Here is a 17,807-nt window from a genome sequence, read left to right on the forward strand (position 1 = left end):
CATAACTCCAAGATTAAGAGTTCATGCTCTACTAACTAAGCCAGCCGGGTGCTCCCATATTTAGAATTTTCTTCACTAACTTTCTTTGCAGTGATGTTTTAAGTTAGTACCATGTTTTGTACTATTTTACAAGTATTTAAAACTACACAATACACTCTGTCTACCCATTGAATGGCCACATTGCAGGGCAGTGCAAATGACTGAGGGATTCTGCTGGTGACCTCTGCATTTCGTGAAGGAATTGAGCCACAGAGCCCCTGTGAAACAGGGTTCTATGACGGAGGGCCCCAGTGTCAATCCACATATTAAATAGTTTAAAATCATAACTTCTGTCTTTTTTTTTTTTTGGTGGGGGACAAAAATAAACATAAATGGAAGCTCTAACATTCGCTTCCCACACTCTGTGGATCATTTTTATACACTATGCTTGGAAGACCAGGCTCTGTGGTCTCAACATTTCCCCAAGCTCTGGCATAAGCTCTGGTCCTTGACTATCAGGGAATGGGTGATGTTTATTTTAGGTCTTCTCCCTTCTGACCTCCCCTCCTTCTCCCAGAGTTCCTTGAACCCATTTTTTTAAAGCATATATAATTACATCCATTCAAAGACTTGATTAAATACTACTTTGTCATCCAAATCAAAACCCCAGAACAACAGAACAGCTCCCACAGAAGTCACAAAGAAATGGCCAAATCTTTAGAAGTTGACCTAATTTTGTTATTTGGGGGTAAATTGTGCATTGGCTTTTCCCTCTTACTTAACTCTGGCTAACACTATAATGGGAAACTTGTACTTGTATTTCCAGGATTTTCAGTGCTATGATTTTCCCCAGCCTCACTATGTTCAGGAGTAGAAGTGCCCTCCTGTTTATGTGTGAATTGTGTCTTGTTTGTCTGAGATCTCAGCGTCTAAGCCGTCTCTTTGCTGGCAGCCTCATCTTGGCCAGGTTCTGGGTGGTCCATTTCTTCTCCCATTTTTCTAAGTATCCATTCCCACTCCTGCCACCTTTATTTTTCTTTCTTCAGCTCTTGTGCTTCTTCAGTCATCTGAGGTGGAATTTTTGGGTGCTTGGCTTTTTGTGGACACAAGTTTGACCCATTCTGGAGGAGTTGCTTTTCGTCTCTCCTGCTTTCCTTGAAGAGGCTCCAGATAAAATTCTCTGAGGGAATGAAAGCATTTTTGGCAAACTGTAGGGACTTTCTTCCTCTCTTTTGTCTTGAACTGTATAAACAAAATATTCCAGAGCCCTGAAATGTTGTTTTCCACAAGTGCCTCACGAAGGATACATTCTACTGGATGACATCTAGAATGTTCCTATGCAAGTTCACCTGGGCTTCCAGCATCCAGGTGATCTGGGCATGGCTGTGCCGGGCCTGTTCAGGGGTCGAGGCCCCTATTGCTAGCTATCGTGGTCTTTAGAACATGTTTCTGGTTTCTTTGATCAATTTTTTTCCAAGAAATCTGAACATTGTTTTATAAGCCAGGAGGTAATTCCTTAGAGCTTCTGCTGCCTTCCCCATCTTAGTTCTTCAATTTCACATGTAACTATTTCTTTAGCATGAGCTCCAGCCTTGTATTCTCAGGGAAGAAGCCCCAGCTGAGAGTGGCCGGGCCCCACCTGGTTTGTTTGGAAAGCCTTCCCTACAAGTACTGGTGCAGGGCTGAGATTTGTACACATCTCTGTGTGTAAAGATGTTCTCTGCCTTGGCAGGTGACTCTAGGTTTCCTATGACCTTCACCTGCCCTCCAAGAGTCCTACTGCCAAAGGGCGGGACACTAGCTGAGCAGAAAGGTGGCAGTGAGGTCAGGGCCAGGGAGTGGAGCACCTGGATTTCCATCAGCCATCCATCAACCTCCCATCTGCTTTGTGAATGGTTTTTTATTAATGGTATTAGTATTTTAAAACAGCTACCTCTTTATGTTTAAATCAAGACTCCTACAGATCTTTTTGTTATTATTTTTCTAGCGTGCTTTCGACTGCTTAGTTCACTTTTTTTTTTTACTTTTGCACGTGTCCCATTTAAGAAATCTTCGCTTACCCAAGATCGTAAATGTTATATCAGAAAGATAAATTGCTATGTCCCCTCTAGAATATTTATCATTTTTGCTTTCCTGTTTGGGTCTGTGAACCATCTTAAAACACTTTTTAGTGTAATGTGAGTTAGGAGTTTTGTGGTTAGCCAACTTATCCTGCAACATTTATTGGAAAGTAATTCTTTTCCCACTAAATCAGATGAATCATTCGATCACACGTGTGTGAGCCTGTTGCTAGACTCCCTCCTGGAAAGTCTGTTTTTAAATCCTTGTTCCAATACTTTGTTGTTGCTTCACAATGGTGTTCCATGTATGTTATTATTCATCTTCCAGCAACTCAAAGTTGCTTTGGGTATTCTTATTCCTTTGCATTTCCACATATGTTTAGGATCAGCATGTCAATTTCTGTAGTGGCCTGAAACATTGCCCCCAGAAGATATCCATGTCTTCATTCTATGGTTAAGATCCAGTGATTATTACTTTACATGGAAAAAAATTAAGGTAAGGATCTCGAGGTGGGGAAGTTATCCTGGATTATCCAGTTGGGTCCTAAATGCTATCATGTTTCCATACATGAGAGAGGCAGAGAGACTTGACTGCACAAAGAAAAGGTGATATGAAGAGGGGTTTCAAGAGGGTGGCCTTCAGGATCGGTATGTGGCCACCAGAAGCTGAGAAGCAAGGAACAGATTCTCCCCTTGAGCCTCTAAAGGGAGAGAGATCCTGCCAACACCTTGGTTTGGGCCCACTGATACCGATTTCAAACTTCTGGCCTCCAGAACTGGGAGAGATTAACTCTTTATTGTTTTAAGCCACCAACTTTGTGGTGATTTGTTACAGCAGCCTTAGGAAGCATCATTTCCAAAGAAAAATCTGCCAGAAGCTTGTTGAGATTATATTGAATCTAGAGATCACTTTGGGATAAACCGACATTTTAACAATATCGAATTTTACCATTCATAAACAAGGTATATTCTTAAAAAAATTTTTTTATTACTTTTTTAAATAGCTTATTCTCAAGTTGGTTTCCATATAACACCCAGTGATCATCCCAACAAGTGTCCTCCTCCATGCCTATCACCACCCTTCCCCTCCCCCCTCAGCCCTCAGTTTGTTCTCAGCATTCAAGATCTCTCATGGTTTGCCTCCCTTCCTCTCCCCAACTATTTTTCCCCTTCTTATCCTGCTTCGTCCTCCGTTAACTTCCTCCTAATCCACCTATATGTGCAAACATTTGGTATCTGTCCTTGTCTCCCTGACTTATTTTGCTCAGCATAACACCCTCTAGTTCCATCCATGTTGCTACACATGGCCAGATTTCGTTTTTTCTCATTGCCATGCAGTATTCCATTGTATAAATATACCATGTCTTCTTGATCCATTCGTCAGTTCATGGGCACTTAAGCTCTTTCCATGTTTTGGCTATTGTTGAGAGTGCTGCTATGAACATTGGGGTCCATGTGCCCCTATGCATCAGCACTCCTGTATCCCTTGAGTAAATTCCTAGCAGTGCTATTGCTGGATCCTAAGGGAGTTCTACTGTTAAATTTTTGAGGAACCTCCATACTGTTTTCCAGAGGGGCTGCACCAGTTTACATTCCCACCAGCAGTGTAGGAGGGTGCCCAGAACCACAAAAGACCCCGAATAGCCAAAGTAATATTGAAGAAGAAAACCAAAATGGGAGGCATCACCATCCCAGGCTTTAGCCTCTACTACACAGCTCTCATCATCAAGATAGTATGGTATTGGCACAAAAACAGACACATAGACTAATGGAATAGAATAGAGAACTCAGAATTGGAACCAAAAAATGTACAGCCAACTAATCTTTGACAAAGCAGGAAAGAGTATCCAATGGAAAAAAGACAGCCTCTTTAACAGATGGTGCTGGGAAAACTGGACAGCAACATGCAGAAGAATGAAAGTAGATCACTTTCTCACACCATACACAAAAATAAACTCAAAATGGATAAAGGACCTGAATGTGAGACAGGAAACCATCAAAACCCTAGAGGAGAAAGCAGGAAACAACCTCCTTGACCTCAACCGCAGCAATTTCTTACTTGATACATCCCCAAAGGCAAGGGAATCAAGAGCAAAAATGAACTGCTGGGACCTTATCAAGATAAAAAGCTTCTGCACGGCAAAGGAAGCAGTCCATAAAACTAATAGGCAACTGATGGAATGGGAGAAGATAGTTGCAAATGACATATCAGATAAAGGGCTAGTATCCAAAATATATAAGGAACTCATTAAACTCCACACCTGAAAAACAAATAATCTAGTGAAGAAATGGAAAGAAAACATGAACAGACACTTCTCCAAAGAGGACATCCAGACGGCCAACTGACCCATGAAGTGATGCTCAGCGTCCCTCCTCATCAGGGAAATACAAATCAAAACCACACTGATGCACCACCTCATGCCAATCAGAGTGGCTAAAATGAACAAACCAGGAGACTGTAGATGCTGGTATATTCTTCCATTAACTTAGGTCTTATTGATTTCTGAAGGGTTTATTTTTCACCTATGAGATGTTGGTTAAAGGACGGCTCATGGAGAAGTTGGCAGTATGTCCTTGCCCCTTGCCTTATTGCCATCTGTGTCTGGGAAACTTTGTGTGCACTGGTAGGGAACAGAACCTTAAGGAACAAATAAAATGGAGGTTTCAGTTCCATTTAAGAGGATGCACAGAGTGGTGAGGTCCTCTAAGGAGCAAGTGTTGAAAAGAGCACTTCTGAGTGAGACAGGGATACTGTCTCTGTGAGTTCCTGCATCTTTCTTATTGGTGTCACAGGGAGATCACCTGGATAGTTTTAAAAAGTACCTATACCCAGGCACATGTAGAGTTTCTCATTTAATTAACATGGCATGGAACATGGGGTCCCTATATTTTTGGAGAGCTATTTAGGTTATTCCATTATGATGTTAGGGTTGAGGACCAGTGTGCCATAGAAAAGTTATGCAAGGATTATCACAATGTATAGAAGATTCATACAAATCAATGTATTATTACATTTAAGAAAAATGCAGTTTGGATATAATGGGAAATTCAAAGAAATGTGGTTAATAAAAATCAGGAATCTCAACTTTACCAATGCACTGTATAAGCTCCAAATTTACACTGCTCTACTGGTGAACCCAGGGCTGGAATTCTGTGAACTGTGTTCCTCTGCTAGCTGGCTCCCAGTTAGTTTCTGCCAAAAGCACTGGAAGGAGGAAGGTGGGGAGGGGGGCAGGAGGGAACTTTCCTTTCTTTTATGTCTTTTGTTTCTTCCAATGTCATCTTAGGAACAGCACAATTGGTTCCTTTTCCCAGATTCTTTCCTCCCTGAGACAACCTCGTTGCACATCTTAGTCCCCTAGCATCTGGGCAAGGGCTTTTTCTCTGTGCTTTCGAGTCCATTCCTCAGAAGCCCTTTCTCTGAGCTCTTGAGATGTCCACACAACCTGTGCAATGAGCCTTGTTCTGTAGTCTATGCCCTGTCTGTGTAACCTCCTTGCCCTTTGTTCCCTGACCTTGTGGGTGGACATGCTGCCAGCAATTGCTACTTTTGCCTTACCTTTGACTTTTTCAGGCTTCCAATATGTTTACCCAATTTTCTGTATCAAACTCTGTTGATAAAGAGTGTTATTTCTGTTTTCCTAATTGGACGATGACTAATGCAACATCCAATGTATGAAAAGGCAAAAAAAAAAAAATCTGTGTTATATGTATCCATACTCTGACACTTATTTGATTGGCAAAAATGGACAAGGTCAATAGTATTCATTCTTGGCGATAACGTGGGAGGAAGAAAATTGAAAAAAAAGTATTTTATTTAATTTTTAATGTTTATTTATTTTGAGAGAGAGAAAGTGCAAGTTGGGGAGGGGCAGAGAGAGAAGGAGATGGAGAATCACATGCAGGCTCTGCATTGTCAGTTCAGAGCCCGACAACATGGGACTTGATTTCACAAACCATAGTATCATGACCTGAGCCAAGATCAAGAATTAGATGCTTAATCAACTGAGCCACCCAGGTGCCCCAAAACTATGTATTTGAAAAAAAATTTTTATAACGTTTATTTATTTCTGAGAGACAGAGAGAGAGAGAGTATAAGTGGGAGAGGGGAATAGAGAGAAGGAGACACAGAATCTGACGCAGGCCCGAGGCTCTGAGCTATCTGCACAGAGCCTGACGCAGGGCTCGAACCTACAAACCACGAGATCATGACCCGAGCCGAAGTCGGACACTTAACTGACTGAGCCACCCAGGTGCCCCATAAAATATGTATTTTAAAATAGGACACCTTTTCAGGTAAAACTGAAGAAACCATTGTAGATATATAATGCTTTGGGCATAGAACAGTGAGACCTTAGAAGCCAAGCTGAGGCAAAGGACCTGTCAATGGGATTGTCTTGAGGCTGACACTGTGGATCCTTCTTTGAGCTTTAATGGACCAGAAATCTGCTCTTTAAGGACATCTCTCAGTTATAAGAGACCTTAGACTATCCTGATCCATTTAACTTTGGGGAGTTCCCCAATTCACTGTCTCTGAGGTGGTCTCCTGGTTTGGGTCAGGAGCTGGGGACCCTTCAAACTTGACTATTTCTCTGAAATCTTCAACCCCTTAAGGGATTCCAGGCCCTTCTATTCCCTCTATTCTCCACTTCAGGGGCATTGCTATTCTGTGGTTAGAGTCTCAGGAGAAACTTGCCCTTATCTATTGGTAGAATGACCAACTCATCAGGGTTTGCTTAGGACTTTGCTGGTGTTAGCACAGGGGGAAACCCCTCGTCCTAGCAAGCCAGGATGGTTTGGTCACCCCATCCCTCGGCTCATTTCCTGCCATTACTCCACCTATAAGTAAATTTTGAGCTGCATCCACAGCCCCACTATGCCACATTGCTTCCATGTTGGGTGTGAGGGGCTGAAAGGACTGTCCGCCATCTTCTTCAGTCTGAGGGCCCTGTGTGAGCCTCTGGTCACTCTCAGAGGGGGGGTCTCAAGGCCCTCTGGACTTCCACACTCACTTACAGGTGCTAGGGCAGAGAGAGGACTCTTGAGCATGATGACTGTGTTTCCCTGGATCTCTTGGTCACCTTGACTGTGGAGCCCCACCCTGGAGCATGGGTGCCTGGGGAGGGAGGAGGAGAAGCCAGGACTAGGCATCTCTTATCTTAAATGCTTTAATGGATTCAAGGACCTTGAGAGGAGAACTTGGTCTCTGCCACAGAAAACCATAAAATATGAGCATCTAAAACCTACTGAGCTCCTGAATGAGGAAGATAATCTTCTAAGAGATATTTCGGTTATGTGAAATGTGCCCAGTGGCTTCTAAGCCATATGGAACTTCCTAGAAGAGGCAATGCAATGTAGACTAGGCAACCATCCAAGAACCACTCACAACTGACTCAGAAAGGATCCTGACTGATTGGCTCCATCTTCTTGCCCAGTGTGCCTTTCCAGGCATTTTCCAGTTTTCTGGTGTCCCTTGGAACCTTTAATAAGTCATTTCCTGATGGATTCACCAAGTGGCTCTCAGCCTCCTCCTCAGTCAGCCCCTGGACCCTTACTGAGGAACGTTCTCTCAGCTTCCTCCCAAGCCCTTCCCCAGGTCCTTCCCTAGCCGGGCTGCATTGAGCCTTTCACACAGAAGCTTTCTGGGAGCTCCATTCACTGCTCCTTAGGACCTGGTTGCTTTGCCCTTCACACTCAGAGGGTGGTGAGAGTCCGTGTTTGCCCTTAGTTAAGAAATCCTAATGATTTTCTCCTAGGCCACATCCGTGCCAGAGACTCTGTACTCTGACGGCCAAGACCCACCGGAGTTGGATGAGCACCCTTTGGACTGGGGTGCTCTGGTTGCTCTTGGATCTCACTGTTGACAAGAAATCTTTCAGAAAACATGGAAACCGGCCATGTAAGTCTAGGTGGGAGACGGTTGTGAGCAGGAGGACCGACGGGCTTCCTGAGATCTCTGGAAAGCCTCGCGTGAGCCCGCAAACCTCCAGCTGCTTTTGCAGCTAGTGTCACTCCAGGGGCTGAATTTCATTCAGGGCAAGGGATTGTATCTCATTTTGGGCTCGAAAAAAGATGCGCCCCAGGGCCCAGTCTAGGTTGGAGAAGAGCATAAGATACAGGAGAAAAGGAAAAGAGACGAATCAACTTTTTCTGAAGAGAAATCAGTGCCACCTCAGTCCTCATGGCCAAATCTCCAGGCTGGCCCTTTAACGTCTCTGTGAGCCCGTGTGTTGGTGCTGGAAGGCTTAAGCAAGGGGCTGGGACTGTCTCACCACGTTATCTAGGCAAGTTTTGAAGATAATGTGTGGATAATATGAGGTTCTACACTGAATTAATAGAGCTGTGTTCTTTCCATGTTTTCCACTTTGAGTGGATAACAGTATTTTCTATTTTCCTGTCACTGAAAAACTCAAGGAGGGTGTTTTTACTTATTAATTAATTATCGTATCCTCAGTTGGTATTTCGGTTGATAGCCCTCAGCTGAAGACAGCGCTAAGTCTGGTACCTACACTTCCTGGGTGCTCCATGGGATAGGATCCTGCTTCCCGAGGACAAATCGAGGGCTCTGCTGTGCCGTCAGAGGGTCTCCGAGGCTCAGCGCTGCCTTCCCAGTCGGGCCTGACCCAGAGGAGAGGCTCATCTGGACACACTACAGAGGGCAAGGAATGATAAACATTCTTCCACAGGTATCCTGAAGTCTGTTAATAACACGGTGGGTGACCACTGAATCTCTGTGTTTGGGGTGATATTCTTTTCTTTCCGGTTGTTTCCTGTCACAGCTCTGTCTCTCTGAGCCAACGTTAACTGATTTAGAAAAGTGGGAGGAGGAACAGGAGATGAAGGGCCAAGCTTCAGCTAGGGCTGGGCAATGGCTTCCTTACCTGGCTGATGGTCACCTTATTCTGCTGACTGCAGTTGTTCCTGTAGAAGGAAAGATAAAGAGGGAGGGGCCCAACCATACTCACATCTCAGGCTCCTCAGAAAGAAGATGGGCATCCAGCATCTGAGGTCTGAAGCTCACTGCTACCTCAGGCAATGGGCCTGTGTTCCAGAGAGTTCCAAGCCTACGTCACAGAGTGATGGAGCAGTCACAAAGGATTCCTGGCGGTGGGGGAAAAGAAGCCACAGCCACACCCCCGCCATCCAGCCTATGAGGTCCCACTGCCCTCCTGGCTGGATGCTGCCCCCTTCCCCGCTTCCTATTGCAGCCCTGTCCTATCTTCACATCCCCTCTCTACCTTAGTGCAGTTTTCTACTTATTCTACCTCAAACCCAGGCATCACCTGGGTAGCAATAGCTGGTACCTCCCTTGGACACGTGGCCTAAACCCCAGCAATTCCATAGACTTTGAAAGTCTGGAGTTTTCCTAGGAATTTTGTTCATTCCCAAGCACTGACTAAAAGCAGACACCATTCTGGAGGTGTGATAAAGAGAAAGTGCATGTCTCTTCCACACACAAAGGTAGATGAGCTTTTATACACAGAATACACCTGTAAAGCCAGATCCCAGATCAGGAAACAGCTTATTCTCTGCACCCTAGATGCCTCCCTGGTCACTATTCCCAACTGCTCCCCACACAGGAGTCACACTGTAGCGTCTTCTGAGGGTAGGGATGGTTGCTGGGGACGGTGTGAAGCCTTTATGTGTACTCACTGACTCCTCACCGTGACCGCTGAGATGGTTCTATTGCTGACCCATTTACAGGTGAGGACGGTGGGAAGCACGCAGGACGAGCTCCTTGCTGAGATCCCTCTGCTGGGGATTAGTGGATCCAGGATTCAGCACAGCTGTCTGGCTCCAGAGCCACTCTCCTGAACCGCTGTGTTGCCCAAATGTCACGGTGGCTGGAGAAACAATGTGAATCCAATAAAACTGGATTCTGGAAGAATAGCCAACCCCCTCCACGGGGCTCTTTGCCTGTAGCTTCTGTGTGCCCTTTTGTTTACATCTCCCTACTTGCTGCTCAAAACCTGGTGAGGCATGTGAGGCTCAGAGCAGGGAAGGGGCTGCCCAAGGGTCACAGCTGAAGGACAGAGTCAGGTTTGAGCCCACACCAAATCAACGACAATTCTTGTTCCCTCCTTTTTCCTAGGGGAATGGAGGGGTTAAATAGAGTACATTGCCCCTCTTTCCAGGGAGTTTTCTCATGGTTAGGGCTCATTTATCCTCAGTCAGGGCCCATGCCTGGACTGATTGATCAGAAGTCACTTGCCTCTTTCCTTCCTTCCTTCCTTCCTTCCTTCCTTCCTTCCTTCCTTTCTTTTCTTTTCTTTTCTTTTCTTTTCTCTTTTTTTTTTTGAGAGAGAGATGAAGTGAGCAGGGGAGGGGCAGAGGGAGAGGGAGAGAGAATCCCAAGCAGGCTGACACCCACCGCAGAGCCCCATGTGGGGCTCCATCTCATGACTGTGAGATCATGACCTGAGCAGAAATCAAGAATTGGATTCCTAACTGACTGATCTTCCCAGGTGCTCCCACTTGCCTCTTTGTAGACTCTTTGGTGGAACCTGGGACCTTGGCTGCACTTGTGCTGGTGACAGGTCACCAGGGACCCAGGCAGGTGTTATAGGAGGAGGAGGGGAGGACAATAAGGAGATGCATAGAGCACATGATGAACAGGACAGTGGCCTCTGTGTCTTTGGGGCCTGCTAGGGGATACCCTGTGAGCTCCTGACCTGCAGGGACAGCCCATAGCAGCCTTGGCCAATGGCACAACGCTGTTCATTTTGTTCTTAGGCCTTGGAGTTGCCATGGGTACTCCTGAATTTGAATCCCACCTGGTTGTGCACACTGGATGCTTAAGTAATCAGTTCTGGCTTCTGTCATTTGTAATCAGGGATGATAGTAACACTGACCACACCAAACCACTGGGTGGATTTAGTAGAATAATATATTATTTATCTTACCAATGGCACATAATGAGTATGAGGATGTTTTTGTTTCTCTTCCCTATGACCTCTTTCTGCTCAACCCTGTTTACCTTCATGCTGGCTCTGCTTCTGCGCATGAATGTGCCACCTCACTGTCCTCTCTGGGCCTGGCACTTGCTCTTCATCTCCCTTGGAACACTTTTGCCCAGGCTGTCACCTGGCTGTCTTCTCGCCATTTAAGTTGCGGTGGAATCATCCCTTGGTCAGAGACCTCCCCACTCGCTGGAGATGCACCCCTCCCAGCGCCCACCCTCCAGCCCTGTTCTGTCCTCTGCTGTGCTCCCCGGTACTGGGTGTCGACTTACTTGTTCGCACATTTACTGCCTTTTGCTCCCCCACCAGAATGTCAGCTATTTGAAGGTAGGGACACTTACTGCTTCTTCTCATCACTGATGTCCACTGCCTGGGGCAGCACCTGGGACAGAGTTTTTATTCACTGTCTTCTAAACTTGAGTTTCCAAACATCAGTCATCTGGGCTTTAGGCTGGCCTTGTTTGTGTCACATTTGTCCTAGGACTTAATATTTTTTCTTTAAACTGACATGAATTCTAACCTGAGTGCCTACTTTAGCCTAATCCCAAACACATGAAGTTATGGAATTACATGTGAATTTTTCTTTTTTTTTCTTTTGCATTGATAATTGATCCAATGTCCTTAACAACTTCTTCTTCTTCTTCTTCTTCTTCTTTTTTTTTTTTTTTTTTACAAATAGTTTATTGTCAAGTTGGTTTCCATATAACCCCAGTGCTCATCCCCACAAGTGCCCTCCTCCATGCCTATCTCCCCTCCCCCCCACACCCATCAGTCCTCAGTTTGTTCTCAGCATTCAAGAGTCTCTCATGGTTTGCCTCTCTCCCTTTCCCCCACCATTTCCCCCCTTCTTCTCCCCCATGGTCCTCTGTTAAGTTCCTCCTAATCCTCCTATATGTGCAAACATATGATATTTGTCCTTCTCTGCCTGACTTATTTCGCTCAGCATAACACCCTCAAGGTCCATCCATGTTGCTACACATGGCCAGATTTCATTGTTTCTCATTGCCATGGAGTATTCCATGGTATAGATAAACCACATCTTCTTGATCCATTCGTCCATTGATGGAGACTTAGGCTCTTTCCATTAGGCTATTGTGGAGAGTGCTGCTATGAACATTGGGGTACATGTGCTCCTAGGCATCAGCACCCCTATGTCCCTTGGGTAAATTCCTAGCAGTGCTATTGCTGGGTCATAGGGGAGTTCTATTGTTAATTTCCTGAGGAACCTCCACACTGTTTTCCAGAGGGGCTGTACCAGTTTACATTCCCACCAACAGTGTAGGAGGGTAAATGTGAATTTTTCTAAACATGCATTAAAATAAACACATAATTATTTTGCTTTTTAAAGGTTTATTTATTTTGAGAGAGCATGGGGGAGAGGCAGAGAGAGAAGGAGAGAGAGAATCCCAAGAAAGTTCCACACTGTGGCTGGCAGCTGATGTGGGGCTGGATCTCACAAACTGTGAGATCATGACCTGAGCTGAAATCAGGAGTCGGATCCTTAACCGACTGAGCCACCCAGGTGCCCCACATAATTATTTTACTTTTTAATCCATGCTTCCTGAAAATCATGGTGTTCATCTCCAGTGTACACACACACTTTTGGAAACAATGCTGCCCCCCAGCCCAGCTTGCCCTCAGCTATTCCTTACCCTCACTCCCCCTCAGCCTGGCTGCTGTTCTCTACTCCCCTCCCAGCCAGGAGCTGCAGTTCAAGTTCATCATTGGGAACTGAAGTCCTGGGGCACTTGAGTGTTTGAATATCCCCCCTCTTTCCCTGCTGAATGTGGGGGCTCTTTAGCCCACTACGTGGCTATCTGACTCTCCCCAAAGGCCCTGCCAATGTGTACAGCCCAGACCAGCTCAGTGACAGCACGGACCATCCCCAGAGACCAACTAGTCTGGCCAGAACCTTGGAGATCACAATTAATTTTCTTCTCAATTTGGCAGTAGCTTCAGGTCCTCTTCCACCAACCATGGCAGAAACATGAGTTCCGGCCAAACCAATTTCTCAGATGCTACTTTCAGCTTTAGCTGAGTCAGATAAAGGGAAGGAGGAGGTGGACACTCCCGCCAACCTAAGCTGCCTTGCCTGCAGCTTCAGGGCTCCTGGAAAATCCACAGGGTCTGCGTGCGCTTTCCATTGGGGGTTCTGCATGGCCAGCCTGGGATGTCTCCACAAACAGGAGGTGTCATTATTTGGCTCATATTATTTCACCTTTCCTGTCTTCTCCTTGTGTTGTTTTAATCTCCTTTTTCTGAATATAAAGCATGGTTTCACCACTCAAGGGGCATTCTCCTTCATTCTCCTTTAGTTTGTTTCCTCTCCCTTCTTTTCTTCCTCTCCTCCTTCCCTCCCTTCCTTTCCCACCCATGACCTCCAGCCTGATGCACTCCTTTTACTCCTCTTAAGGGACAACTCGGGGCACCTGGGTGGCTAAGTTGGTTGGTTAAGCGTCCGACTTCGGCTCAGGTCATGATCTCACAGTTCATGGGTTTGAGCCCTGCGTCGGGCTCTGTGCTGACAGCCAGCTCAGAACCTGGAGTCTGTTTCAGATTCTGTGTCTCCCTCTCTCTCTGACCTTCCCCTGTTCACGCTGTCTCTCTCTCTCTCTCAGAAATAAATAAAACATAAAAAAAAAATTTTAAAAAGAGACAACTTGCTGGGGACCTGAGGAAGCTGCTGCCTTGCTTCCCTTAGTTACATCAGCCACAGCCTTCCACTTCCTCACTCACCCACACTCTTTCCCTCTGAGCCTTTTGCACCCCCATCACCCTTTCCCGTCACGTTGGTAGCTCACTGTTAATCATCCTTCAGGCCTCCTCTTACACGTCACTTCCTCCTGAAGCCTTCCTGTCACAGGTTGGGTGAAACGCGTCTCCTGTCTGCTCCCATAGTGCCTTGTACACCCTCTATTAAAATCACAGCATTGAGCGAAATAAGTCAGGCAGAGAAGGACAAATACCATATGTTTGCACGTATAGGAGGATTAGGANGAAAAAAAAAATAAAATCACAGCATTCACAGGGGTGGTTTGTGCCAAGGGTGGCATCCCTGGTGGTGGCAGGGCGTCTCACCTCCTTATAATCACCACTAACTCACCCTCCAAATACTCATGCAGCCCGAATAAGAAATGTCGGAGCGCATGCGGGAGCCCCTCTGGACTGTTAGCTTTGTGAGGGAGAAGCCCTGTCCCTGCTCGTCACTGGGTCCTTGATGGTTAGCATAGGGCTGTGGTAAATGCTCAACAAATATCCACTGAATCAGTGAGTGAATGAGTTGATTTTCTACAATAATTGACACTGGCTGTGTTTTTACGACTTTAATGGAATAACAAATAACAAACGGAAAGAGCGAATATACCAGATACCCTGGTATAGCTGACAGAGTTTAAGTAGAAACAGGAACTAACATAACCAGTTTATTCCCAGTCAGGCTCTGGGGCAATGCCATTCCCTCCTTCAGTAAAATATACTGGAGGGGATCAGAGAGGAAGAGAGGGATGAAGGGAAGGGGAGGGGAGGAGGAGGGACAGAGGGAGAAGGGGCTGGGTCAGGGGGAGGAAGGAGAGGAAGAGAGATTTTCGTGCTGCTGCCCACCTGGGTTTTACCTCTCAATTCCACTTACCATCATCAGCAGTATGATAGCTGTAGATCTCATCTTTCTTGGTATCTGTCCCAGGTAGCTTCAGAGAAGGACTTTTTTACTTTCAGAAGAAGCAAGCCCAAAAGTGAGAATAAATTAATGGAAATGTATAATATAATTAAAAAGATAATTTTGAAAATGGCATCATAAAATCATGATTTCTTTCCCATCTAAAAGTTTAGAAAATCTAAAGAAAAACATAAGTGAAAATACTGCGTATCATCATTTAAGTGATATTCAGAGAAAAATTCTCTCCTTAAATATGAGTATTGAGGAGAAAGAATTAAAATAAAGGAAATAATCATCTAACTTGGTTAAAAAAAACCCCACAAAATTAACCAAGAAAAGTGGAAGGAAGAAAGGAATAATACCAGAGAAGAGATTATGAATTATGAAGCAGTTACAAAATGAATTAAATATGTCCAAATTCTGATTCTTTGACAAAACTGATGAAAGAGATAATGCATTAGCTATCTTCATCTAGAAAAAAAGGAGAATGCAATAATACACAAAATTTTAAAAATGTTAAAGAAAAAATAAAAGTTATAGGGGAAATGAAAGAATCACAAGAGAGTGCTTTGTTCAACTCTTCGTAGAGGTATCTGAACGCTTAGATAAAATGGATTATGTTCTAGTACGCTTTACCAAAGTTGACTTGGGAAGATAGAAAATCTTAATACAATAGGTACTGTAAAAGAAATGGAGAAATTTGTTGAAGAGCAGCCCAGATGTGGGTCTGGATGGTTTCAAGAGCAATTCTCCCAAATCTTTCAAGAATAAATCATTCTACTGTCATTTAAACTGTTTCAAGGCGTAGAAAGAGGAGAAAAGTCTTCAAGTTCTTTTCATGAAGCAGGCATAATATTAATACCAGTCTCCATAAAACTGCACAAAAAAGAATATCACCACACAATCTCACTTATACTGATGCCAAAAATCCTAAATAAATCCAAGAGCACATTGATAGAAAAATATACCATAACCAATGGATTCTAGTCCAAAAATATATAAATGATCTAATCATAGGAATGGCTGAATGGGATATTTTAATACTAGAAAATGTTGATTTAAAAAAGTGTATTTATTTATTTGACAATTTACACCCAAGTTAGTTAGCATATAGTGCAATCATGATTTCAGGAGTAGATTCCAGTGATTCATCCCCTGCGTATAATACCCAGTGTTCATCCCCACAAGTGTCCTCCTTAATGCCCTTCACCCATTCAGCCCATCTCCCCACCCCAAACCCCTCCAGCAACCCTGTTTGTTCTCTGTATTTAAGAGTCTCTTATAGTTTGTCTCTCTTCCTTTTTTAATACTATCTTTGCTTCCTTCCTTACGTTAATCTGTTTTGTCTTTTAAATTCTACACATGAGTGGAGTCATATGAGATTTGTCTTTCTCTGACTAATTTCGCTTAGCATAATACACTCTAGTTCCATCCACATAGTTGCAAACGGCAAGATTTCATTCTTTTTGATTGCTGATATGTGTGTGTGTGTGTGTGTGTGTGTGTGTGTAATCTTCTTTATCCATTCATCAGTCGATGGGCATTTGGGCTCTCTTTTTTTAATTTTAAAAATCAAAGATGTTACACGAAAAAGTCAGAATTTCATGAAATCTCTTAACACACATTCTATTGTTTAATATTTTTGATTGACATCTGTGACATCATAATAGTTTCAGTATTTAGGGCCTCTTGAAGGTGTTAGCCAGGTCTTAAGTGAGAAGTTGGGTAGCTCTGCAGACTGGCTCTGTTGCATGGGGCTCCTGGGTTCTCCTGGTTGATATGGTTTAGAGACCAAGTGAGCCTAGAGCTCAGTGTGTGAGAGAGAAAGAAAGCTCAAGTTGGTCCCCAGAGGCCACATCACCCCCCCACCGCTCCCTGTTTCCCCACAAGGAATAGACAAAGCATTCATCTACCCAGCTTTCAGAGGGGTTTAGATTGTCATGGAGCTCAGTGGAAAGTATCCCTTGCCTCTTGGTGGTGGGGGTGGGGTGGGGGGGAGGATCCTACAGGCACTGGTACTTATGCAATAGCAAAGGTGGCCACTCATTTCTAGGATATTTAAAATGGTAATATTTTTAGATGTAGTCCTTGAGATGGAGGAGGAAAGGTTACCATGTTGGGGATGAGCATCATAGTGAATCATAGCGGCCACCATGAGCTCAATGATGGCTTAGAGCAGAATCAATAAGAAGGTTGTGCCCATTTTGAACATTTTCCCTGACATTTCTACTCATGTATGTGACAGATATCAGTGTACATTGACAGAGAGACAGAGAGGGAGAGAGTGAGCTGGGAGTGAGAGAGGGAGACTCGTTTTGTTTTTCAGAGAAGATCAATAACTAAGGATCAATACTTTCTACAATGAACCTGCTAGTTATGGGGTTCTGGTTTGCAACAATAGCTGCTTCTTAACTAAGGCAATCGCCTTCGTGATGGCCTGCATTTGCTGACTCCTCAATCACAAAAGAGTTGGCCAGACAGAACACAGGTCAACTTAAAAATTGGGGGGGGGGGGGGGGGGNGGGGTGCGGTAAGTACACAGTGCATCATATTCCCTTGGACAACTGGTCTTGTCCTGAACTCTATCGTTGGCATACCCACCCATCTGCTAGTGCTTTGAGGACAGAGTCTAATCCAGTTTCTACCTACAAGTACATAATGCATTTACAGAGAAATATGGCAAGTAAGGTCCTGGAGAATCTGCTCTTCTGGAATGTCTGTCCTGTTAGGCCAGCTGTGTGGAACTCCAGCCCTGAGGCACAGCACTGAAAGCCCAGAGAAGCAGACAGGAGCGTGGAACTCATTAGCCCAACCTCCCTCTCCAGTCTAGAATCTTCATCATCTTTTCTCCAAGCTTGGCAGCCAGCTTCTCCTTAATCTCTTCTGGGGATGCAGTTTGCCACTGCAAAGCCACACCCCCGATTTTCTTTTTTAATATAAGAAAGCGTCTTTCAGTGAAACATCACCCACTTTATCATTAAAAAACCTGTCAACTTTATAATTGGAAAGTGACATCTGCCATTGCTTTATTTTCTATTTCTCTGATTTAGAGGCATTGACTGTCTTTTATCATATGCTTATAATGGGCATTTACATTCATTCTTTTGTGATTTAATTCTGCATTTCTTTGTTCACTCTCCCCCCCCCCCCCTT

General features: G+C 44.5%; 1 protein-coding gene across 6 annotated transcripts in view; it reads left to right on the top strand.

Moving 5' to 3' along the window:
* The window catches only part of LOC144223564 (uncharacterized), a 115,156-nt gene that overhangs the window by 88,276 nt on the left and 9,073 nt on the right, over positions 1-17,807 (top strand). For 4 of the 6 annotated variants that reach the window (XR_013332737.1, XR_013332739.1, XR_013332738.1 and 1 more), the window contains 2 exons: positions 7,796-7,938; positions 8,513-8,725. Coding sequence is in view for 1 of the 6 variants with exons in the window: in XM_077754334.1 (XP_077610460.1) it covers positions 7,924-7,938; positions 8,513-8,725 (228 nt within the window). In the remaining 5 variants the exon portion in view is untranslated. Of the gene's footprint in view, positions 1-7,795; positions 7,939-8,493; positions 8,726-9,743; positions 10,292-17,807 lie in introns of those variants that run through there. The other 2 variants (XR_013332741.1, XR_013332740.1) reach the window with 2 other exon arrangements.

This window comes from Crocuta crocuta, unplaced genomic scaffold (assembly GCF_008692635.1).
Source record: "Crocuta crocuta isolate KB4526 unplaced genomic scaffold, BGI_CrCroc_1.0 scaffold70, whole genome shotgun sequence".
In the NCBI taxonomy this organism is placed as follows: domain Eukaryota; kingdom Metazoa; phylum Chordata; class Mammalia; order Carnivora; family Hyaenidae; genus Crocuta; species Crocuta crocuta.